At 43.2% G+C, this 26393-nt stretch overlaps 1 protein-coding gene across 4 annotated transcripts in view; it reads left to right on the plus strand.

Moving 5' to 3' along the window:
• Positions 1-26393, plus strand: part of ARHGAP6 (Rho GTPase activating protein 6) — a 291817-nt gene that overhangs the window by 126739 nt on the left and 138685 nt on the right. Inside the window, exon 1 of one of the 4 annotated variants that reach the window (XM_072348452.1) lies at positions 12524-12646. The exons of 1 other annotated variant lie outside the window; for it this stretch is intronic. In XM_072348452.1, the coding sequence (XP_072204553.1) occupies positions 12602-12646 (45 nt within the window). In that variant the 5' untranslated portion in view covers positions 12524-12601. Of the gene's footprint in view, positions 1-12523; positions 12647-13934; positions 13994-26393 lie in introns of those variants that run through there. 2 more of the 4 variants (XM_072348444.1, XM_072348477.1) reach the window with 2 other exon arrangements.

Raw genomic sequence — 26393 nt, forward strand, 5'->3', positions numbered from 1 at the left:
GTTGCTTGTTTGCTGCGCACACAGTATTCTCCTCCCTTCTGCTGCCAGTCCGTCCACATTTGTTTTGTTTGGATCCCCCCACAGAAAATAACAGAATGTAGGTCTACGTGTCACAACAACACTCAAGCAACAGAATTGCCCTGTTCTTGTTAGTGTCCATCCAGTGGATGCCATGGTTTGTGCTCTGTTACTTCTTGCAGTACTCACTGTGCTACATCAATGAAATAATTACTCCTCTCACAATGGAGAGCAAAACACTTTGCTGCTGAATCATATTTAAGAGGTGATTCCAGAAGAACTGATAAATGGTCGTGACAGCAGGAGGGAGGAGGTAATGTGGAAGCTATTCCTGCTTGAAATTCTGCCATGACTTTCCAACTAATTGAAATAATATGCCTGAGAGATGGCTACTCCATCTGAGAACGTTACCTGGATACAAGATCATCTTAGAGGCAGCAGGTAAAAGAGCCTGTGGAACCCAGAGGTTTCTAACATACTCTGCTGTTGGTTCAGGAGTAGTTCTCTACCAAAGAGCAGGAAGAATCCTAGAGTTATCATTTCCAAGAGTCACTGCTGGGTTCACCACGCTACCCTAATGATTTATGAATAATCACAGGAAAAAACACAATCAAATTTGACTTAGATTTAGGCAAACATTTAAGCATGTACAGAGTTTTAGAAATATGAACAATTTCTGGACTACAAGCATACTCAAAGATATGTGAGTACTTAGCTGCTACCTTGAATCACAGCCACTGTCAGCGGCTTGTGACTAAGCAAAGTGCAAGAGAGGGATTTGTATTGCACTTTGAATGTTTCACAAATGATTTTGAATCAAGTAACACAATAGCAAGAGCATTTGTTCACAGTTCAGAATGGTCACTAGGATCCAGTCTAGGATCTTCCCTTTTATCAGAATTATTTAGACAGTAAACAGGCGTATCAGGCATTGTCTTCTGGATCCCTTTAGGCTGATGGAACAGCTCACAGCAACCATTTGTTCATCACTGCGTTGTTCTTGTAGCTTTCATAGGTACCAACAAAGCAGGGTGTGTGAATGCTGGTTGCTTACGTTTCAAGCAAGGAACCAATCATATTTTCTCCAAATATCAATGTAAGCCATTCAAACTAGCTAGAATGCTAGAAACAACAGTAACTTGTGTAATGAATCACCCATTGTTGGTATCCTTTGTTGGACTGCCTATCTGTAGATAGAGGCCAGATCACTAACAACAGCCGCAGCAAAATGCTGCTTCCTGCCTTCTTACAAGTACCTTCAAAAAGGGAGCCTCCCTTTCCATGTCAGGAACCCAGGAACCTTCCTGGGTCACTGCTCATGGTCATTGCTCTGTTTTTCTTTGGAGACTCTCATGGGCCTGTAGCCAGGCTTTTAAGTCCTCATGGGACAGTTCAGATGCTGAACTAGTGGTGAGGCTGTGCTAGTGCAGGGACTGGTATGCATCCTTGGCTATGGCTAGAGCTGAGCCAGCAGGGATTGCTCAGGCCAGTGTTTCTGGTAAGATGTGTCTGCAGCTGTCAGCAGTGCAGGGCTTCTCCCATGGAGAAGCAGTGGTGGCTCCTGAGATAGTCTTGTCATTTTGGCAAGCTGTACTGACTAACGTGCCACCCTGGGTTTAATGGCAATTGGTCACATGAAGATGTTCATTTCCAGTTAATATTCAATACGTTTGATCATCCTTGCTGTAATCCCATATCCATTTCTTCATTCTTTATTTGCTTATGGCATCTTTTCTCATATTCTGTGTCATAGGAAGCCTTTTTTTCCCCCCATTTGTGGGGGACAGCTTTAGTTTGTTGCAATGTATAATGTATATTTTACCTGTACTGAATACACTGTATCTGTACTGAATACACTGTATCTTCATTAAATGGAAAAATAGAATTGCTTTGCAAATTCCAGCTTAATGGTGGATACAGAAAAGACATACATAAAACTGGGGGAGGGTCACCTTGCTACCAGGCCCAGGAAAATCTGCAGATCCTTTGATTCCTGGCCTTGATATCTTCTCTTTGAGTACGTCAGTCTGGGTTTTACTGGTAAATTTTTATCTTACTTTTCATTGAAATATCATCAGTAAACTTAAATCTTAAATAAAGGGGTATTCTTTGGGCTATTGAGTTTACAAAGTACGTCTTCATCTACAGTAAAAATTGTGGAACGCCGTTATTATAGCCACAGTGATAATCCTTATAAAGTGATTATAGATATTCTTAGCAATTTGAGTGGAACAGGAAATGAAACATATCCATTCAATCCCTGCAATTGCACTCACACCGGTACTTCAGCTATACCAGTGGAAAATCACATTTTTAAAGAGGCTCTGCAATACAGGGCCAACCTTGTGTGAGGCTTGACTTAAAGCAGGTATGTAGGGGAGTGAAGGCATGAGGGCTGCTGGTAGGGAGGAAGGAGAAGGAAATAGCTGACCCCCTGTTTCCTTTCCTCCAGCTGTGCCATCCAGCTGTTTGTAGTTCAGAGAACAGAGACAGTGAAGCAGAGCATGGCAAAAGAAATGAAAGGGTTAAAGTGGCTCAGAGAGAAGCAGGGATAGCACAGGGCTGTGGAAGGAAAAATGCTTCCCAAAATGGATCAAAAACAACAAATACAAAATGTACTGAATGAACTTTTGTTTTTGCTTAAGATTAACTTAATGTTTTTTAGAAGAGTAAAAAACACTTTCTCTAACAACGCGAACCCCGTGTATATTTACCTGGGGCTTATAGACATAGCTCATATGACAAGTCTGGCTCCATAAACTCCAGCTAAGAAGCCTGGATCAGCAAAATTCAATCTGGAAGCTGTCTGTAAATGTATGAAATGTGTCTGAGGTTTCCAAGTTAACTAATAAAGTCAATTTCTTTTTGTAAAAGATGTAACAGTTTTATGAAAGAATCCTGAAACCCGTGGAAATCAATTTTAAGCAGTCAGAGCTTTAGCTGACTTTAGTTTTTATTTTACCAGGAAAGAAACGCTGATCACATAAACAGGGGTCTATTTGCGGATATGTTTAATTATTTTTTGGAGATATTTTTGTCTCTTTTTACTCACCGGAGGCTTTCAGCAGTTTCATGCTTCAAATAAATCTTAGGGAAGAAGTTAAAGCAAGCAGTCAGCTGCTCTAAGACTGATCAAATAGTGCTTTTCAGCATGTTTTACTACCTGATGAACAAGTGATCCCATTTATAGAGCATACTACATGTTGACAGAGTGCATTACTTCATTTTGCCGTATTGGCAATTTGAGATCTTAACAAAACAATGCTGAGGTTGCTCTCATTCTGCATTGCTATCCTTGGAATGCTTCTCGGATTTTCATTAACTCTGTCACTGCAAGATACCCCAGATGGAGGCAGGTTTTATGGGGGGGGAGAGTAATAAACACTAGAGACCAGAGAGTTGTAAACAGCTTAAATTCTTTGTCCTACATGGATGAATTCCTTAGGAGTCTGTGGTGTTTTCAGCATCTGTAGCTGCTTGGTCTAGCAGGAACTGATACCCCCCAGCTGCCGAGTGGGGAGAAATGGTCTTAAACGTCTGCAGCCTAGGAATATAATCTTCAGTACAAACTGTAAGTCTCAAGATTCAGCTGGGTGTTTGGCTCACAGCTTTCTAGGACAAATCACACACGGAGCCACTTCCACGCTTTCTTTCCCCTTGAACTTTTCAATCAAGGGGGAAGGACAATGAGGAGGAAAAAGAGCGCAGCTCTGCTTCAGCGCTTTCAGTATTCCTGCTTTCCCCTGTGTCAGCTTTGACTTCGTTGGTATTGCATCAGTTTCAAGCTAGAGTAAAGCTGTGGAGGATCAGAGGGAAGCTTTCCAAAGCTTGTTCTACAGGCATGTTCCACCAGAACAGTTAGAGCAGGGCAAGTCACCACAGAAGAATTTACAGAGGAGCTAGGCATACTTGCTGCCCAATGAGAGTAGGTTTGTGTGGGATTCCTAAGGAATAGCTGTGGTGCTTTCAATTCATAGCTTACCTTCTTCCAAAACAATTGGCTGAGAATAGGCCAGCGTCTTTATACAACCCAGCAGTTCCCAAGCTATTTTGCCCAGGGGAATCTCCTCCCTGATTAGCAGAAGTGTCATTGTTCAGCGCGGGGCTTTTGCTACCTCTTGACGCAAGAGGCAGTGGTCTGTGCTCTGCTTTCACCTTCCTTCCACCCCTGCAAAGAGAAAAACCCCAGTCTGGGATACACAGGAATGACTACACTCAAGCCAGGAGATATTAAAAGTATGTGCAGCAGCAAGGGATAGTGCAGCTTAAATCAGTACAGCTTTGAAAAGCAGAGAAAACGTGCTTGGATGATGGTGTATTTCTTATGAGTCATACTTTCATGTTTCTTTTCCCTTTTTAAAATCACTTTCTTAACAATGCTTTGCACTCAGAATTCCAGTTTCCAGGTAACAGTGAGAATCAGACACCCATGTCCTTGATGATTTAGCCTTTCACTGAATACAAATGGGAGGCAGTTGTTTATTATTATACAGTATTAACACACTGTAATGCTTCAGCATTACATACATCTCTTTTGACATGAGATTTAATTCCTGGGTAAGGTATGCATCAGACTTGATTACTGTGCCTTAAAGACAGCAAGTGCTGTTAGACCTCCTGCAAGAGAGAACAGAAGTGCAATAAATGCACCTTTTCCAGTAATTTACTGGCTTGTGGTTTTAATAGTGTGCACTGCACTTACTGGGACTGTGCGTGAACCCTTTAGGGTAAGGGATTTTACCTGGACATATAAGATAGACCTTCTTGCAAATCCCTTCCCCAGGTTCCAACCTGTGTGCGTTTTGGATTATGTTTTGGAAAAACATGGTGATTGAAACAGACTATTCAGGAGAAAAGATGTGCAACATCTTCTTTGCTTTGGGTAGCACAGAGACCTGCTATAGACATCTGCATGTACATGTATCTGTGATGGAATCTTCCACTGGTGGATGCACATAGCCTGTGCAGTTGGGTCTGCAAATCTATTCAAGGGATCAAACGTGGTGTCAACTATAAACTGATATAGACTGCTTTAGACTAGCTCTTCAAATGCTTCTGTGTCAATAGAATAGGCTTTCAATGGGGCATAGGCACCTACTGTACATATCTGAATTTGAAGATGAATAGCACCTGTAACACTTGTACATGTAGTTATTTTATTGATTTGTTTGATTGGTTTCCTACCAGCTTGACAGTAGTTTTAGAGTTAAGGTAGGAGCCAGTCAGAGTGTTCAATATTTGACATTTTCCCCCCTGTCTTTGGAGTGCTAAAGTCAGTTCCCTCTTGTTCTCCCTCACTTGTTATGACAGGAATGCTCGAATCATTAGGTGACTGAAGTTTTTTATCAGGAAGTAAATCTGCTTTGATGCTCCTGCAGCAGGTGAAAACAGAGGTGGACTTAGAAACAGGGAAAATGGTGCTCAAATAAAAGTCATTGCTGATGGAAGTCCTCAGAAATCCATACAATGAAGACGCAACCACATCTGTTCTTCTGAGTGAAACCATACAGTGAATGTATATTGTTAGAACATGCTGTAAAATCAGTCATTCTTGATGTGGTGGACAGCTATGTATACAAGTTTAAATTACCTCATGAAGAACTCACAGCATGCGATTCCATTTTATAAATCAGAAAGAACAGATATTTCAAAAGCCATTAATCACAGTAGTTGGTAGAAATTCGCTGCAATGAAAAAAGCCCATTTGCTGGCCTTCAGCTCTTTCATTTGAAACTCTTTGAATCCACTTCTAATGGAGGCAAGAAAACTCTTCCTGGGTTACAAACAGGCTCTAGTCTCTGAGTTTACAATGTCAAGAAAACCCATCTGGACTGTCCCATAGCCCAGAGGCTGATGCACAGTGCTTATCTTTGGGCAAGTCCACTTAGCGATGCAGACCAAGACCTGATGATCCCCAAAATCGTAGGTTCCCATTCCTGATCCAGGCTGCCTGGCATAGTAGTGGCACTGTTCTGGGCTCTCTGGCTGTGGGATAGGCAGTGGGACAGATCACCTGCCAGGGCCTGGCACAGCTAGATATGGCCCTTCCATGCCATGTGCCAGTGCCATGACCTTAGGGCTTTGCGGGACTGTGGCACATACAAGTTCCTTGGCAGTTCTCAGACTAGCCCTCTGGATTCCCAGGTTCCCTGCCCTGCAGCTTGGATGTCCTGGGATGCCCCCAGGGCTGTCATTCTGAGGGTGGTTCTGCAGGAGCTCCCAGAAGGCTTGGAGAAAAGGAGAGTTTGTGTCAGGTTTGTTGTTAGCAGTTGTGGTAGCAGTACCCAAGGAGACTGATTCATGATTTGTTGTTTTCTGGCTCAAAAAACATGTACCAATTTACAGTTCACAAGAAATTTTAAGATGCTGGCTTCGTTCTCAGCCGGATGAGAGTCAGATTTTGAAAAGCATGATTCCTTATCATCAGGAAATTAGCTCTTCAGCCAACTCCTGTGAATGCTATGAATAATACCCCGACTCTAATTTACAATTGAAGTTTAGAGTGCAATGGTACAAAGCCTATTAGCATACTTGATAACCAAATTATTGGCAACTGCAAAAACTTGACGCATGGACCATTTTGGATATAACTTGAAACTTGGTAAATAATGGCTTCTTTTGAAGAGTTATTAAGAATTACAAATATTATTGTTGTTGGTCACAGCAGTCTTGGTCTTGTTGAAGTCTTGAAAACTGATTTACAGATGACAGCATTAAAACAAACAGAGTAGTAGCATTACGTCTTGGGAATTTGTTCTATCATTATTACTCTGCACACCCAATGGATTTTAACAGTTCTATCCACAAAACAGCATGGGGTAAACTTTAGTTATGTGAAATAAACCTTCGCCTTCCCAAATTCTTGACAAATATCCATATGATAAATTTAGACAGAAGCCCTTGCTTCTGTCAGTTGTTAATAGGCATTTCTATTTCTAGTCAGAGAGCAAATCATGTGTCTGGAGCGAGCTGATTTTTTTTCAAGTTAGTGGTTGTTATTTTTCTTGAATAGCTGCAATTTCTGTAAAAGTCACATGTAATGGAAGAAAATTGTGCCCTTCTCCCTCTGCAGTTCTCAGAACACATTTTAGATAGGAGGGTAATTGATAGTGAGAGCTCAGCCCAGTGGTGCAGCTTATAGCGAACACGAGTTGCAAGGAGATAAACAAGGAAGGAAATGCATGGAGTTATGCCCACTTTCAGTAACCAGAAAAGTCTCCCTATGAGTTGTTGTTTACCCAGATGGGTATCGTCTACATTTGCTGGGACTTTTTGTTTGTATGTTTAAGTCCTTTAAGCTCTTTTGAAGCTCTAAGCTTGCAAGTTACGTTTGCTTCCATTTTGCTGCTTTTTCTTCTTCACTCAAGAAGGCCAAATGTCATTTATCTTCACATGAAATGGTGAGTGGTCCCATTTATTTAAATGGCAGCCTCTGAGGAGAGAAAAATATGGCAGGATACTTGTTCATTTCTTCTCCAGCTCTAAAAACCAAATGAATTATAGTGGCTTACAGAGGGTAAATGTTAATCTTTGTTGAAAAAACATTTTATGTTACATGATAGGGTCATGGATTTGACTCACAAGTTCGTAGCTTGGAGTTTTAGTTTAAAGATACTATATTGAATTTTCACTGATGCTGGAGAACAATGAGCAGACAGAAGGAATGAGAAGTAATTTGTCATTTTTCTAATGTAGGAATCTTAGATTAAGTTTCTTTGCCAAGCTGCTGGTAACCAATAGTGCAGTAATGTGCAGTGTCATACAGAACATCATCCTGTGACTTAGAAATTAAAGAATATAGTGATTTATTAAATGAAAAAATGGTGAATGTAGTAAGCAGAATGAAACACCTGAGTGAAATTCCAGTGGCATCAGTGTTAATGCACTCCGGGATGTGTGTGCTAGCAGACTTTCTTTATGGAAAAGATTTTGCTTGAGGTTTCTGTGAGTGTCCATCTCTTTTACTGAATGCTTACCAGAAAAGCTGGTTTTGGCCTTGGGGCTATTTTGTGCATTGCTCCTTCTCAAACGTTTGCCTGTCAGGCAGTGGTAGCACTGGCTGTCGCCATGTGTGGGTGTGGGGAAGGGTGGAGGAAAGACTCTTCCTCTTAGCATTGGCTTAGCATTGCCATTCCTAAGAACAGATGCTGCTCCTGCCTCTCTGCAGAACAGCCTTCAGGTTTGAATGAGAAGTCTGGGCCCTGGTTTCCTCTCAAGAGCTCTGCAGAGTTGGAGAGTGCTGGACCATGATGTGGGTGTGTGCAGGGTATGATTGCTCTCTGCTTGTACCTCTTAGAGAGGTTGTGTTTGAGGAATGCAACCTTTCTATTGGCTCCCTAGGAATAAAACTCCAGCTTCCTTGCTGCTGATAGGAATAACACTCAGGTACCTGTACACCTTAAGAGCTGTGGTGGTGTCATGCTCTCCCAGTGCACCAAATCTCATATAAAGGGGCTTCAAATATCCAGAAAATCATAGTAATAAAATTCTTCTAAAATAGGATTTATTTTGTCTATGCAGATATATGTCACCATTGTGAAAAAGCATCTCTTTAAGAGAGATGAGATGGTACTTCATTCTTTCAAGGCATTACGTACCATTTCTCCTAGCCGTGTTACAAACTGGCGAGAAACTATCAACATATTTTGATAGATGGCAAATAAGAACTTCTTCAAAACAATAACAACAACAAAAGGCTGTTTCTGAGCAAAGGATTTTTGTAGTGTACTATCCCTGAATTTTGATTCCTTACTTTCTAGTGTCTGTTAATGGGATGATTGTGCATTTCATTTACTTGTCCGTCATCTTTCCTCTCTCTTCTTCTTGGGCAATAGTCTTACTCTGTAACTGACCAAATGAACATTTGGCCGGGATAAGAAAAGTGCTGATTCCCTAAGGAGGAAGTGTGCTGCCAGTATCACGCTTGGCCTCACTTCAGCAACTACAGAGGCAGGCCTTTTCCAGATTTGGAACTAGCTCTGTGTGGAAGCTGCATTCATAAAGCTATTAGAAAGGTCAAGCAAAACAAGACTTTCATGCTTGTTTGAAGCTCTTTCACCTGAAAATGTGGACTGTTTTTACACCAGGTAAGCACTGCTGTTTACAGGAATAAAAACAATCAAGATAGCGAGGCTCTTAAGACCCTTTCTGCAAGTTCTGAGTGAGATGAAAAAGCTGAGCCCATACCTTCCAACTCCCAGGGTGAGCCTCCCCACTCTGAGGGGCAGATATCTGCACTGAGTGTCCTGGGCAGGCACTTCTGTACCTCATCTGATGTGACATTGGGCAGCTTGAGTCACTTGTTCCAGGACTTGTGTTGGAGAAACAGAGAAGTTGTTCCTTTCCAGTGTCATAGTTGTGTGCTGTCTGCAGCTGCGGGGCTGGTTGCTTTTGTTTTAGTGCAATTAGTGTGGAGAAAGGACTCGGTCTGCAGAGCAATGCTGAAAAAAAAAAAACAACCACAAAAACTGGCATCATCAATGATCAACATTATAAAACTCACTTACTCATTTACCAGATGCTAGGTTGGAAGCAACTAAAGTATAGCTGAAACATTGTTCAATCTCCTTTCCTGTTGTCAGCAGTAGGTGATAAATAGGAGAGAAGGAGTGAAGGTTTTATTGCAGTTTACATTTTCAGGTGATGCACTTCTTAAAGAAGCATAGAGAATAACCACAATGGGAACCATGGAAAACACACAAAAAAATGCAAGGACTCATACAATTAAACAGATTGGAAATTAATTAACGGGAAAAAAAAAAAAACAAACCAAACCAAAAAACCAACCTGATTTACATGTTTTTTTTCTTAATTGAGTAGCCTTGGAGTGGGTGTGCAGGAAGTTAATTGTTATGCTTTGTAAGAGCTTTGTAAGACCTGCTATGCTTCTGTGTGAAGCTGAACTTTTAAGAGGTGTGCACATTCTAATGTGAGTTGCACGCATCAAATGGACAGCCATTATCAGGTGAATAAAATAGGAAGAAAAATTGGAAGGAACAAGGGGGACAAAGCGTAAATGAAGGTGAAAAAGGAAAAGTTAGCCTGAAATTCTGTGAAGGATCAGCAAGTTAATGTTAGGGGCAAAATGGCTTAAAATAGGGGCAGGTGATAGAAACCGAGTTGCACAGCTCTGCCTGGAGCTGCTCATTGCACATCAGGGCTGTGCTCCAGATGCTGTGACTTTTGCTTGGAGAAGAGAAAGCTCCAGGGAGACCTCACGGTGTCCTTCCAATATTTGAAGAACATATAAACAGGAGGGGGTATGACTGTTTATGAGGGTGGACAGTGATAGGACAAGGGGGAATGGTTTTAAACTGAGACATGGGAGGTTTCAGGTTAGATATGAGGATGAAGTTTTTCACACAGAGGGTGGTGACACACTGGAACAGGTTGCCCAAGGAGGTTGTGGATGCCCCCATCCCTGCAGGCATTCAAGGCCAGGCTGGATGTGGCTCTGGGCAGCCTGGTCTGGTGGCTGGTGACCCTGCACATAGCAGGGAGGTTGAAACTGGGTGATCATTGTGGTCCTTTTCAACCCAGGCCATTCTATGTTTCTATGAAAATGTGAAGTCAAGTACTCCTTGGCCATAAGGTCTTGGCCATTGAACACGCCATCTCTAATTAGCAGTTGCTTTTACACTTTGTTGCTAGGTACAGAAGAGTGTTGAACAGTACTATTACAGTTCTGAAACCCGGAACTTACCAAATGCTTTATGATTTTTTAAGTATGGAAATACTTGAAAAAACCCAGCCCCACAAGCTCCCTCAGTCCTTTGTGCCAGCATCTGCCTGGTGAGCTGACCCAGCCTGCTGTGTGGGAGTAAACAGTGCGCTCATTCTGCTGCATTACCTTGCAGTGGGCACCTGTAGAGGCAATGATAGGAGGTGGAGGGACACATGGGGGTCACAGACTGGGCTGCTTCTCGGTGACAAGCAATTGCTAGGGCAGACAAGTTCAACCTGAAAAACCTCACCTTTAGTTGTCCTTCTCTTGTAATCTTGCTATTCTGTCTTTCTGCCTTGTCCCAGATTATTCTGTTTCTTCCGCACCTCTGCCCTTGCTAGGCTGTTTCTCCTGTACCTTTTTGCTGTGGATTTCTGTCTCTTCCATACTTTTCTTTGCATTTTGGAGTGTTTATTGAAACACGGCCCCCAGGTTTTAATCCGAACCTTCTTTGATGTGCCGTGTTCCCTTTTGCGTTGATCATAGCCAGCAGACAGTGCTAAAGAGCAGGCAGTGATGCAGCCTGGGGGTAGGCGTACTGCACACCTCTCCGTCTGCTTTTTGCTGCTTCCTGCAGCTGGATGCCACAGCTGCCATGCAGAGGAAAAGCACTGGGACTCAGAGGAGAGGGCGTGTGTGAAGTGTTCACTGAAAGAAGTAAAAAGCAGAACTTCAGAATGGAGAACTGGGTGCTCCGCTCTATCTCTTGCCTTTTGTTTATTTACTTACTTGTTTTTTGCCTGGTGATTTGAAATATTCAGTTCATAATATTTGCTAGGTGCTTGTTAGGTGCTGCTTTCCAACACTGATTGCGCAGGTAGCTCCTTGCCTCTTCTTTCAGGAAGAGGAGTAGCACAGATGAATAGACAACAGCAGGTTTTATGGATAAATGCACTTATTTCGTGCTTTGTCCAGGGCAAAGTGAGCTGAAAAATACCCTCCCTGTGCGCGGGAACCCTAAAGATCCCCTGCAATAGAAATGAAAGGCTATGGAGGATCCATAGCTTGCTGGGCACGGCACTTACCCAGCAGGAGGAAAGGAATGTTGGCTTAACCTGTGTGTTCTGGGTAGATATCCTGAGTTTTTACCCAAATGTGTCCAAGAACGATATTACCTTTGTTTACAAGCATTGCAAAGCACTGTTAACCCGTTTGCCTCGATCTGAAGTCTAAAACAGTGAAGGTCACTAATTTCACATACACTGTTTCCATGAAGGAGGACTCACAGTAAATGGGGGACATACGGTTGTGACAGGTTTCACCAAGAAATGATTACAAAGATGGCAGCATCGGGCCCAGCCCAGGCCTGAGGTCGGTTCTCGCTTAGGTCACTGCTCCCCAAAGTTTATGTATTTTTAAACACTGCCATTGATGGCAATGCCGCAGTCTCCCCAGGCAAGTCGCTTCTAATTATAACACAGCAGAGTAGAGTTTTCATTTCAGATTTGTTTCCTTTTCTGTGTGAATCGCGGGTTCACAGATTGGTTTGGGGTGGGAGGACCTCAAGGACTTCCACTCCCGTTGTAGGCAGGGACTCCGGAATCACACCTTACCAAATACACGTATCAAGAAAGCAATCAAAGAAACAACGACTAAAACACGGGAGTTGTATTTATTCCTCTATCCCGACTCAAGAGGATGACCCTGGACACCAGCTTCTCCTTCGGCGCTGCCGCTATCGGGGCTGTGCCCGTGTTGCCGGGCGGAGCGGCGGGCGGAGAGCGGGCCCCCCTTTCTCCGCCTTCTTTTCCTCCTCCTCCTCCTCTCTGGGGCTGCCGGCTGCCGGGGCGGGGCGGGAGCGGCGGCTGCCGGGCGGGAGCCCCGAAGGAGCGGAGCCGAGCGGAGCTGAGCCCCGCGCCCATGGGGGACTCGGTGTTCGGCGAGCGGCCGGCGCTGCGCTACGCGGTGAGTGCCGTGCGGAGCCGGGGCCGGCTGCGGGTGCCGCTCCCGAGGGGCGGCCCCAAGCAGGTGCCGGCGGGTTGGGGGCCGCCTGGGGCTGTGGGCTGCTCCCCTCGGCTGTCCCGTACGCGGGGTTGAGCCGCAGCAGAAAAAGCCGTGTGTGCGTTCGGAGCGGGGTCCGGGGGCTGCCCGCCTCAGCCTCAGCGCTGCCCCGCACTCCCGGGCGCTGCTTGTCCCGGCCCCGCCGTCCTCTGCGCTTCGGATGATAGCGGGCACTTTTTTTGTTGTTTCCTTCGCAAGGGCTTAGCGCCGTTGAGAAGCCGCTTCCTTTCAGCGAGCCTTATTAGGAGCATTTTCTCAGTTGCTCGGGCAAAAGAAAAAAAAAAAAAAAAAAAAAAAAGGAAAGAAAAAAAAAAAAAAGCCACATAAAAACAACCGGCTGCGTTTTCTGCTGAACTCGTAAATAAGCGGCGGCACGAACGAAGCGTGAGGGATGAGATGCTGCTGTCGTCCGCGCTGATGCGCAGCGTGGTGCGCGGCGCTTCGACACCGTTGCTGGGACGCGTGGGAGCTGTAGGTCGGGGCTGAGAGACCCTCCTCGGGTCCCCGCGCCCGGTGCTGTTCTGCGGCGCTCCCTCCTGGTTCGCGGCGGTGCCTTCGGTGTTGACCGTGGAAGTCGGCTTCGTCTTGTGCTTTCCTTAAGCCTTGTGCCGACAGCCCGGAGTAGAAGAAGGCTTGGGGATTTCTGTGGTTATTTTTTGTTGGTGCGTTTCATTTTGACTGCTGTCAGACCCACTCGGCTGTCATACAGGCATGCAGAAGCAGGGAACTTTAGCATCGCGTATGAGCAGCAGCAGGGATTTCACTGGCAAACTCATTCTTCTGCACCTGATGAATAGAATTGTATCATAGAAACATATAATGACCTGGGTTGAAAAAGACCCCAAAGATCATCTAGTTTCAACCCTGCTGCTATGTGCAGGGCCACCAGCCACCAGCCCAGGCTGCCCAGAGCCACATCCAGCCTGGCCTTGAATGCCTCCAGGGATGGGCATCCACAACCTCCTTTGGCAACCTGTTCCAGTGCATCACCATGCTCCGTGTGAAAAACTTCCTCATAGGAACCTGTTATTTTAGTACATGGATGGCCCCGTACTTATTTAAACATATACAAGATCTGAAAGAGCCATGGTGCTTGCCAGCTCTGTGAAACTTCAGACTTGGTGCTTTCCATGGCTGCACTTCGCATTCTCACCATCATCTGCTGCAGACGGCTGTCAGTGCCTACAGCCAGCAGCATTCAGTGCAGGGTGGCAGAGCAAGGAGCAGGATGGATGGCCAACCACCAACCAGGTGACCATTACTGACTACCACACTGCATGTTGCAGCCAAGGGGAAGTTTTACACCTAAGAATGCTTCTAATATTTTAAAATGGTGCTCTTTTGGATTAAAATAATTTTACTTAAAATATATATATTCTGGTAATAAAGTAGTAAGCAGCATTTACTTGTACATGTAGAAGATAAGTGAATTTTGCAAGTGATTTAACTGATCAGTTTAGATGATGTGGTTCTAGATCATAGATTCATAGAATGGCCTGAGTTGAAAAGGACCTCAAAGATCATCTGGTTTCAACCCCCCTGCTATGTGCAGGGTCACCAACCACCAGACCAGGCTGCCCAGAGCCACATTCAGCCTAGCAGGATGATGTAGATAGACTGATGCTCTGCATAGTCCATGCTTACACATATGTTGTCTATGAGTAGCCCAACCAAAATCAAATGCTTGCTGACCTGAAGCACTTAGTACCATTCTTAGTGCTGTTCTTATTAACTCTGAATAATTACATGGTCTAAGTACAAATCACATTCTTGGATTGTTTTGATTACCGTGAAATAAAAATTATACCGTGTTATGGTATTTAATAGCAATTAATTTATCGGCAGAGCAAATTATAGTGATTTGTGTGGAGGGCTTTTCTTCTGCTTTTTAGGACTGATAATTAAAGTCTCATGATTTCCATAAAAGTACGTAAGGAAGGATCTGCTTTGCGTGTTAGTTCACAGCAGCAGTGTGCTTTTGAGGCTTTGTTCTGTGGTTCATGTCTCAGGGCAGCCTGGGAGCATGGGAACTGGCGCCCATTCAGATGCCGCTGGTCTCCTCAGGATCAAGCTAGAGGCAGCTTTAGGTGAGTTTCTAAGGTTGGTATGGTTTGGAGATGGAGTCCCCAGTACCATGTCTTTTACTCTCTAATACCTACTGCTGGATGGGATGAAGGCGGAGTCAGCATAAGGCCACTGCGGCAATGAAATGTCACAGTGAATTGGCAATTATAGTTCACATAAATGAAGACTTTAAGACTCTCATGCCTGCTGTGATGGTTGTGTGTTAACCGATGGCATGTTTGATCCAGCATATATTATGTGTGAGTGGGATGACTGATAATTATGCCACAATTACACTTTGAATTGAGCACTGGGGTTGACTCACGAAAGAGCTCCAGTAGGTAAAGAGTTTGTATAACAACCTGGAAGGTTTTCATTGGTGAAAAGCAAGTTAAAATAAATGTTAGCTGAACAAGTATAAAGTGTATTACTAAAGGCGAATACAAGAAAAATGGTATACCTGCATTGAGTCACACAATGAAACCTCTTTTTCCTCTCTGTTGCTCTTATCTATGTAGTGACTTCATGAGCACTCAGAGGGAGTTAAATAATTTCTCACCCTCACTGTATGTTGCCTGACCAAGCAGTACCCTTTAATTTCTAGATCTAGGCTGGCTGATTAACCATTTGCTATTCTCTGCTGAATTCACTTTGATTTATGAGCTGTTTTTGAAATAGTGATGTCTGTAACTGCTATGAAGATCTTCAGAGGGTCTGGGAACATTTTTCAAATGACTTCATGAAGTGAAGAGGGACGGTCACCTTCCTTATGTGAGATTTCTTCATGAGTTTTTGTATCTTAGCAGCATTTACAGAGGACATACAAACCTGTGCCATGTATTTTGGTTTGGGCATCAGAAAGCTGTATTACACTTATTTCAAGAGATCCACTGATAATTTGGAATGCAGTTTTTCTACATAAGTGACTAAAAATAGCCTTGGGATTGCACAACAAACCTCTCAGTGGGGCAAAGTGGGAAGCTTGAAGCATGGTCTGGTTTGTATATAGCCATATGAATCTCAATATAGCATCTTTAATCTTGTTTTTTCTTGAAGCATTTACCAGAAGGGATTTCCCTCAAGGGAGAGCGTGCTTGCCCTGGGAGGGAAACCCTGCATGTCTTTCACTGGGGAACTGGAGAGCAAGAGCAGGAGTAGGGCTTTGAAAGAGACTTCATTTGGAGCCAAGCAGCAAGGCTCTTCCTTGAGGGGCAGGAAACCAGGCCTTCTGCCAGGCTGAACTATGACTAGGAAGAGAGGATGGCCAAATGTCTGAAGGGCACAAATACCAGTCGGCTTAAGGTCACCTCCAATTTGGATGTTAGTGTTTTGGGAAGAGAAAGATCCTTCCCTGCTTCCAGTAGTATTATGGGCATGGTCTTGTCATATTCACCCTTTGCTGTTAAGGTGGGCAGACTTTCTGCTTATTTTGACCATCTGAAATATGTCAACCCAAGCGGAAGTGTGCAGAAAGCAAAAGAAACAGTGCCGTAGTTTCCCTCACAAATTTGGTGAACCACAGAATGCTTTCTGGGGCATAGAAGGGATTAGGAAGAAGATAATAGACATTTTCTAGCCTTGCTGTAGTAATGTTAATTGTTGTTTGTTCAGAGTCCAATAGAGAGATTGGTGGTGACACTTTAAAACTGTAAGCTAGAGCTGTAAAATGCTTTGTGAGGAGGACCCAAGTACTGACATGCTCCTGTGGATTTGATTGCCTTTTTCAAGAGTCTGTTTTCAGAGCTGCTTGTCTTTCTGCCTTTAAGACATTTTGCTTGATGACTCGAGCCTTCAACCCCTCGTAGATTTTAACATCTCTTAGATACCACAAGCAGACCGCATTTATTACAATGACGATAATAAGTCCTGCAAGCAATTTATTTTGTGGGACTAATACTATCAACTATTTTCTCAGCTCTAAAGCAACTCACTCAGCTGCCCCAGGGCCGAATGAAACTTGCCAGGATTGCTTGTCTGGCCTGATCCTGTTGTGTCCTTTCAACGGGGCCCTTTGGGAATGGACTTCAGACTGCACAAGTTGTCCTTGCAGTTGCAGGCTGTCCCCAGCTGTTCTTTCCTTGGAGTGTCCCAGACTCCTTCCCCACCGCTCTTGCTATGAGAAAAAACTGGGTGGCCCTTCAGGAAAAGGGCTGCTGTGAGTGAGATGCTGTCACCGAGGCCATTTGTCTGGTTGCTTCACATTCCAAACAGGCTCTCCAGAAGGGAGCAGAGCAGGAGTGGAGCACAGCAGGAGACCAGTAGCATCTGTGCAGACCACCTGCAGTGTGCTTTTGCAGTCATTCTCAGTGTGGTGGCATTCAGGCATGAGAATAGGTTCTTGTCCTCCAGGCTCTAAAAGTGAAACATCTCTGCTCCCTGGGAGACAGCTGCATATTTTCTAAGTATGCAAAGGCAGAGTTAAGTAGTTCTAAAAGATTAATTCACTGTGTAGTTGTTTTTTTTTAAGAAGAAACTGTGAAGAACACTTCCAACTTCATCAGATAAGTGAGTTACAGAAGAGATGGTTAGCAGGAGAGCAGCGGTTGCATGTTCACCTTCTGGCATCCTGCCCTTAGCCTCTCACTGACTGTGTGCATGTGGCACTGTTTGCTGAAGGAATATGGCTTGGGTTTGCTGTTGAGTCCAATCCTTCCTTCTGCATTTTGGATGGAATTCCAATTGACAGTGATGATTCATGTTGCAAACATGCCATCATTTGAAAGTGCTTTTATTGCTAATCCCTTAAAAACGTATATAAACATAGGAAACGAGCACTGTTTGTCGTTCTGTTGTGAGCACCAAGGCCAAGCTTTGGTTGGGATTGATGGGCTCTGAAGTGCGTCCAGCCAGCTTTTATCATCCATGCAAAGCAGCAGGGAGTTAACAGTGGGGAGTCAGGAGGAGGGGATGCAGTGGGCTCTTGTGTGTGCCATAGGCTTTTGGAAAGCTGCACAAAGCAGTTTTCAATTCAGATTTGGTCATATTTTTACAGTGCTTGAACTCTTAATGTGTTCCCAGGGCTCTCCACGCATACTTGTGTATGAACTGCCCTTCTCTCGTGTGTGGGGAAGAAGATGGGGGTAATGCAGGTTGTGTTTGACAAGGCTTCTCACTGAGGTGGGCCCTGTCAGGTCTGTCCTCTGAGACTGGCTGGAAATGGAGATTCCTTAAGTTCAGTAGTGATGGCCTTCAGGTAAAGCTGTCCTTTCATTACGTTTCCTCTGCCTGACCTTATCTAGTAGCATCCATTACTGTAGAATTGCTACCGTTCTTGTATTAGTACTTGTAGAGATGCTGGTTAATAAAATGATGTGATTTGAACTTCAGGACTTTTACTGAGAGAGGTGCAGAGTCCTTTGGCATTGATAAAGCTGTCTATTCACCTGGCACCATTTCCAGTGCTTTCACATCACTCAAGGGGATTTGATCAACCAGCAGTAGCCCCTTGTAAATCTGCTGCATTAAAGGGACTTCATCCCTGTGAAACTGATGAGGTCCACGAGAGCAGCAAAGTCGCCCGTGGCCAAAATCATCAACCTGCACCATGCTGGAAGGAGGGACAGTCAGGCAGATGAGTCTTTTGAACTGCTGTCTCTTACACGCCATATACCCTTGTCATTTGCTGAGTGGTATGGCCGGGAGGGTGCTGGCCTTCACTCTCCTTCCAATGGCATGTCTGCTCCTACAGCAGCAGCGTGGCTGAACTTTCAGTGGCTTGGAAAAGATATACTCCAATTTTGAATTTCATTCTATTCCTGCCTGGCTGCTATATTTGAGAATACAGAAAGCCATTGCACTCTGTGAAGTGAAATGGCTTTTTCTTGTCTAGGGAATAAAGGAGGTGTGCATGCATTGTATTACTCACAAAAAGAACCTGAACACCTTTCTGCAGCAAGCCCTGGCTGATGAGGGCACGTGGTTCACATTCACTTTCTCTATGGGGGTGTCAAATCTGAATGCTCCTGTGGGAAGTGCCTGGGTCTTATCTGGACTGACTGGCTCAAGAAGAAAACTAAGTAATGTTTTTCTTTCTAACGATTGCTATCTGAGACGTTATCAACAGTGCACAGTTGAAAGGATTTCCTGAATATATCCTCTACTAAGTCAAAAAGTGTTAGGAGCTGCTAACGGGAAACTGAATATTACAGCAATGGCTGAATAGACTGCAGGGGTAGCTTTCACTTTTTAAAGGCAACATGAGTGGAGTTTGGGTCTGTCCAGGTAGCAGTGCCCTCAGGTAGAGAGGAAGAGCAAGACCTGTGCCACGGTCTGCTGTTATTGCATAGGGGGATGCATTACATTGTGGAGAAACTGAATGAGTGTTTAGAAATGATAGTGGAATCTGCTAGGTGTTTCACCTTACGGTTGAACTGATTATTTTAAAATAGAGTTTCATCCATGTGTTCTGTTGTGCACTGGTTTATCTGCACCTGATTATCAATCTGCCATGGCTACACTGCCTAGATGAGCCTGTTTTATGACAGTGTTGTACTGTGTATTTCACCTGGTTTATAGTCAGTCTTCAGCCTCTTTGTTTACTATAGATGAACGCATAGGCATCTTGTGTGACCAGGTGTGTCTATGGACACCTGATCTATAGCACCCAGACTTTAACTTGAGTGTCCGTATCTCTTGAAATTTGCATTTTTTTTTTCTTGCCCTTGATAAGAGTATGATTTGTGCAAATGTTTATGTCTAGGCTGTCAGATTTGAGTTAGAGACATAAATTAGGTGGTGTTTAATATCTATTACATTCTCCCTTAACCCAGTGGTCTGTAGGAGCTCCTGTTAATGCTCATCTCTACATGACTTGACGTATAGATGCAGTATCATTGCATGCATTCCTCTCATTTTGAGTAGATTACTGTATCTCTTTCAGTCTTGACCCTTTTAATACATACTCTGAGTCTTGCAAAGCACTTTGTTGTTTAAATACAGACTGTTTGTGGTTCTTTTCAAAATACAGATATTAAGCCTGCTTAAAAAAAATGGAAAATACACTTAAGCATTGTGGGAGCGAGATGGTCTTGAGAGCATGCCATAAAAAAAAGACAAAGCAAACCTCAGCCTCTTGCAGCCCAGTTCTTTCCTTGCTGAAGTATGTCATGGGTCTTGAAACAGATGTTGGGTCCCTCATTGTGCAGAAGCCACACCCGCTGCTTCCCTTGGCAAACTGTCTCACTTTCCAGTGACCTCTGAGTAAAACATCCTTTTATTGGTACCCTGCCCTTAAATGTTTCCTTTTTGCCTCTGGGCAAACTGTTCGTGTCCTGTATCATTTCATGCTTTTGTTGATATTTGCATGCCACGATTATGTACCTCTTCAGCATTAGTGTTTGTAGCTGTGTATATTGCGTCTTCGAAACATTCCCCATGCCCACAAAAATTATCACTTTTTTTTTACTTAAAACAAGTTGAATGACTGGTTTTAGTGCAAAGCATGGCACTGAGGAACTTGTGGCAGAATGCAGGAGATGATGTTGAGCTCTCTGCAAGCAGAGATATGAGTAATTGGGGAACCTCAGTGAGCTGGCTGCTTCCTCTCCCAGATGCCTGTTTCTGTGGTCTTGCCTCACGGGTGCTTTTGTAGTCAGGTGCAAGGGCTTTTTCAGCTTCTAAGCACATCTGGACAAATAGGCGCAAACAGGCTGCGTATGTTGTACAGAGAGTGAGAGGGAATGGCTTTGAGTTGCACCAGGAGAGGTTCAGGATGGATATTAAGAAACATTTCTTCTCAGAAACAGCGGTCAGACATTGAAACAGGGAGTTGGTGGAGACACTGTCCCTGGAGGTTTAGAGAATGATGGTACTGAGATGTGGCACTGACGGACATGGTTAGTGGGCATGGTATGATGGGATGACAATTGGGCTAGGTGATCTCAGAGTCTTTTCCAATCTTAGTGAATCTGTGATTACAGCCTTAACAATTCTATGAAGCCTGAGTAATACAGGAACAAACAGCAACAGATCTCACCTACTCCCATATATGTGGCACTGGAGGTCAATATTAATATATATGTAATTTTCCTGCATGGCCTTGTCCTGAAATGTATTTAAGAAGTCTGTTCTTAAACAGACATAAATGTGGAATTCAGCATGGAGAACAGACCGATGGTATGTGAAGCTGAGAACGTGATTTTTGCCTGCCTTCTCACAGAATGCGTCTGCATTTTCGACTGTATTTTCCACACATGATCACACACACGGATTGTGTGAAGCAGTATTGAATTGTGTGTTTATGGGAATTTAAGATAAAAATGTTGCAACAGGAGGTGTTAATCTCCATTGGAATCACGAAGAATAGGGGTAGAGAAAAGCAAACTATGCAATTTGTCAAATGTTTTTGTTACTGAATTTCCTAAGAGAGTCTGTGTTGTTACATTTACAGAAAAGATGGCATTGGCTTTTCTGATCGCTTATCTATTAATTTCTGGCTAATTATTATTTCTTTTTCTGAGGGAAATTCTCTCTGTTGTGAGCTTACTCAAGGAGACTTAATCGTCCAAGTAAAGGTAGTTCATGGCATCAGAAATGATCCTTTCATTTAATTAATTATCTGCTGGCTCTGTAGCGTTTGAAAGCCTTCCTTCATATGCAAAATTTAGAAGACTCCATTTATTGACTCTTTCTTTATGAATCTAGAGATTTTGTTGCTATTGGTGCTTGTGATGAGCAGGACTAAATACCTTGCTTCTTGAGAGGACTATATAGTAGCTGGGAGTACTTAAATTCTTCAGTGCTGGAACAATGTTTCTGCCATAAATTCAAGCTCTCAGTGGGTCTTTTTAGCCATCACCGAGTCAGAGCTAGAGTCAAGTTTGTGGCCCTTCCTGTAGTGGGGTGAATTTAGGCTTTTCCCATACCATGCCACACCAATTTGTATCACTTTTCATTTATGCTTTTGCCATTAGACATTCAAGGTCATCTAATTCTTTGTTTATGTTAGCGCGGGCTGTCTAAAATCCAGGTGAGCAAGACCTACGTTAGTTATTTGAAACATGTCATAGTGGCACATTCTGTAAAGTGCTGGGATGAAATGACACTTTGGATTCTCTAATCTATTGCCTTTCAGTGGCTCTCGGGTCAGCACAGCTGAATTTGGATAGATACCTTTTCTATTAGCTGGCCCTGCAAATTGAGCCAGCTGGAGCTTAAGGCTGTGTTCTTCTTCATGCACTGTTGCCGATGGAAAATACCCTTTAATTGTTACCGTGCAGCAAAAGTCTTGTATACGCTGTTGCAGCTCTTTTTTTTTTTTTTTCTCACTGGAGGGCTGAAAATGGTAAAGGGCAGTATTTATCTCCATACAGTAAATAGAGAGTAATTGAAATAAACACAGGGAGCATTTCTATTGAGTAGAAATCTGTTTTTTTTTCTGTCCCTAGGCATAACTCCCAAGTGTTTGTCTAGAAATAATACTGCCAGGAAGCCCTTACAGTTTCTGTCTATGACTGGAAATGTGGTACATTATACCTTAACTTGCGTGTAACATTAAGCAGAGTTTACATATATCTTTCTTCTGGCTTATTTTGTACTGGTTGTCTAAATCATTTGCCCTTTGCTTGGAATTCATGCCTGAAAAAGGAATTCCATCTGCAGAAACATCATTGAATTCCTTTCCTTTAGTAACACGTTCCTGAAGATGGCTTCTTCAGCTCTCTTAAATGATCTCTTACACGTTTTAATCAGTTTTCTAGTCTGCACTACATCTTAGGTGTTAAAATAAATACAGTGCAACTGGCTACAAGTGATTATTTACATTGTGTTGTGTTTTGCAGTTTATGGCATTCCTTCCACTAAAAGTAACAGGAAATAGCAGGTTTTCCTACTTCTTTCAGGTTTTGTATGCCCATATTTAATTTGCTAATACACGTTCTCCAATATAGGCGTAATAGAATTCTCCTAAGGTCTTCATGTGGTTCTCTCTTAATAATTTAATTTTGCTGAGTGTCTGTTTTGAACCCTTCAAATTCACTTGTGATGGAGGGCTTCAGTTTCATAGATGTAGAAGACTGTGATAATATGATTCCCTCTTCCAGTCTCTTCCTTTTTTTTTTTCCCCTTGGCTTAAATGGATTATCATTGCTTGATGTTGATTATTTCTGTGTGTGAGAGACATTTGGTTCGGTGTTTGACCCTCTATCTTGCTGCTGTTGTGCACTCCAGGGAGCTATTTTGGTCTATGTCAAATTTGCCCGTCTGAAATTTTCTGCAGTGCTGCAACTTTTCTCATGTTATGGGAGTAGATTTAAGTGATTATATCTGAAAATACCGGTTTTCGTGTGTCTGCTTAACAGGGGTGAGAATGGTTTCAACATTCTTAGGCTTGCACATGTGGTCTTTGTTTAAAGAAGGTTTTCATAGATTTCCTCTTTCCATTTCCATTTATATACCGTCTCCAGTGTTGCATCATTCATTCTCTCCTGTGTGCTCCATGTGCCTCGCTCCTAGCTCCAATACAGAAGTACAGAAGTGGAGATGAACATTTGAGAGCAAACTGTCAATCTGAAAAATATATCGTCATTTTAGAGTGATCTTGGCTAACTAAAAATCAGAAACAGAACATAACCCTGCTTAAGCAAGCAGGCAGGTTCCTGGTGTTGAACATTTATGTTTCCCTTTCTCTTTTCTGAGCTTATGATTTCCATAGTTTTTTAATGAAATCAAACCTGTGAACTATTAGGAGTGGAACTTGTCCTTAGCTTGCTTGGTAGTGTTTAATGCATTTTTGGTGCAGTCAGAGGTAACAGTGTTAGAAGTGTGCATGTCCTTGGTTTTAGCAAATAACTGTCTTGTTTTCATAGTGACTCATCTTGCTGTTTGCGGCATGGCAATTTCTTTTTCAGCTATTGGTAATACTATTTGTACTTCTGCTAAATGAGTAGAATTGTTGTTTATCTGTTAAGCATGTAAAAGCAAGGGGAGATTAGCAGGTCACATTTATTCTCAGGTAAGTACCTGCAGTTAATGGAGTTATCATGAGGATTTAATGTGTCTTACTATTCATATTAGCTCTCTGGACTAGCCTCCTTTTATTTCTGTGGGTCCATTTTAAAGCAAGCATGAATGCAACCAAAATAAGATGAGCAGAGCAAGTTAAGAACAGATGCTCTCACTCGTTATGTTTAGGTACTTAGACAAATATGTAACTGCAATCAGGTTACAAATAAGCAGATAAGGTGCGGGTATTTTTGATTGAGTTGATCAGAGTAGGTTCATTTTGTGAGCTTTCTTTTAACCTCCTCAGACTTTCTCTGCTTGAAGAAAAAGTAGGAAACAAATGTCTGCTGATTGCCTGTCACCTCATTATAGTTCTGTTTTATGATTCAGCTTCTTTGCATTCAGGATTGTGTTTTTGTCTGTGCTATGCCACATGCAGGTTGGATGGTGCCAGCCCTGTGAGTGGTGCTTTCAGGTTCCATGACATCATATGTAAGTGCATCTCTTGAATTCTGAAGTTTAGGACCATTGCTGCCTCTGAGGAGCAGCAAGTTGCAGCTGTGTTCTCACTTGTTTCAAGTGGGGAGCAGTGGGGACGCCATATGGCAGTGAGGATTTAGATGCAGTTCTGCAGATGGTTCAGCTGGTGTTCTTCACCATGCCCAGCATATGCAGAGCAGTCAGTCATTGCAGGGGCACCAGCTCTTCAGTGGGTTTGTGCCACTGCTTGAGGCCTACTCTGGGCACATGTAACCATAGAATCACAGAAAGGCTTAGTTTGGGAGGAACCTCAGAGCCCACCCAGCTCCAACCCCTGCCCTGGGCAGGGCTGCCCCCCACCAGCTCAGCTGCCCAGGGCCCCATCCAACCTGGCCTTGAGCACCTCCAGGGATGGGGCACCACAGCTTCTATGGGCAGCTGTGACAGCATCTCACCAACCTCTAAGTAAAGGATTTCCTCCTAACTTCTAACCTGAATCTGTCCTCTTTTAGTTTAAAGTCATTCCTCCTTGTCCTGTCACTACCTGCCCATGTAAAAAGTTGGTTCCCCTCCTGCTTGTAAGCTCCCTTCAAGTACTGGAAGGATGCTTTAGAAGACCTCCTTGTAGAAAAATCCAGTTGAGACTCAAAAAAGAGCTGAAGGAAACCCTGTCTGCTTGTGCGTAGTTACTGAATACAGAGTGACTCTTCAGATAATGACCAGTGGCTTGGTTTTTATTAGTCCCGGTGGTTGCTAGCATCTAGTGACTTCAGCTGCAACTTTGCTTGCTTAGTGTTGCTGAAGAGCAGCGCTCAGGGCTTGAGCTATGAATTCATCTTACTAGCCTATAAGCAAGCCTGCTGACACAGCCATGAGAGCAAACACCAAGCCAGAAGGCAGATCTGCTTTCCCATTGCCTTAGCGAGAAGCCACACTCACGAGGAGAAATTACTTTTGGAAAAGAGAACCTTATAATAACAAATGTGTCTGTCTTATGTCTTTCTTGTGTGTGTGTGTGTGTGTGTGTGTGTGTGAACTTACTGGTTGAATAACCGTCTGCATTTTAGTGCTGTATTTGCACAACCTGTTTGGTTTGTGGGTTGTTTTTTTTTCCTGTTTCTCTGCTGGTAGTGTTTCACTTGAAGTTGTTGACAAGATTACCCAGTCAGTCCATTGTTGTTGGTTTTTAATGTCACCAGCTTAGCCACCAAATGGGACAGAGAGAGGGAGCCATGCATTTGTCTTGAGAGTACAACAGAAAAGCTGTTCTCTCTTGCATGAATACACTTAACTAGTTGAGACCACCTTTAGTTATTCATTTGGAAATACCTTATTTATGAGTGTGGGGATTTCTTGTGTTTTGTAAACAAGGGAGCTCCTTGCCACTTTCTAACACAAGGTTGCCTTCCTTGATATAATTCTTGATATTGACTTCTGACTGTACCATTTTCAGGTGTTTTTTTGTTTGTTTGTTTTTTGGATAATTATTCTCCTGAAATACTGCTCCTTAAAAACATTCTTTCTCAGCAGTTACTCATGTCTTTCAGCAAAAATGATTAGAAAATTGCAGTTCTGACAATGGCAGAAGCAATTGCAGAAGTTCCAGGAATGAAGCCATACTGGAGAAAAATGGAAGAGCCAAAGCATAAGTGTAATTAAAGCAAATGACTTGACATAAGAACATTGATGTAGTTTTGCTCGTGCTTGCAGAAGGATGCCCCTTTCGCAGCATTTAGACTGAATCCAGTGCATAAAAATAATTTATCCAGAAGTTTTTAGGTTCTTAATTGCTTTCACAGCCTGTTTTCTGTTACCTTCCTTTAATGTGTACCTCTTTCTTACTGCAAGATCAAAACTGTGTCTGCCATTTGACATTGTGAAAAGAGTCACCCACGATCTTATGGGCCATTTCTTAGTCCCACATTCTTATACTTATCAGGAATATTTGGTAGTTTCCTGGCTCATGTTCCTTTCACAGAGGCTTGTACTCTCTTAAATATAAGTTAATTCTTAAATTACTGCTGAAGTGTGTACGTCCACTCTTAGTAAGTCTGCATGGGTCTAACCTGAGCATCAAGGAAAACTGTACGGGGTGGAAGAGTAGCGTTCTCTTGAGTTTCCTGAAACATCTGCCTGTCACCTGTTGCTTCAGTGCACATCTCCCTCC

This window comes from Excalfactoria chinensis, chromosome 1 (genome assembly GCF_039878825.1).
Source record: "Excalfactoria chinensis isolate bCotChi1 chromosome 1, bCotChi1.hap2, whole genome shotgun sequence".
Lineage (NCBI taxonomy): Eukaryota > Metazoa > Chordata > Aves > Galliformes > Phasianidae > Excalfactoria > Excalfactoria chinensis.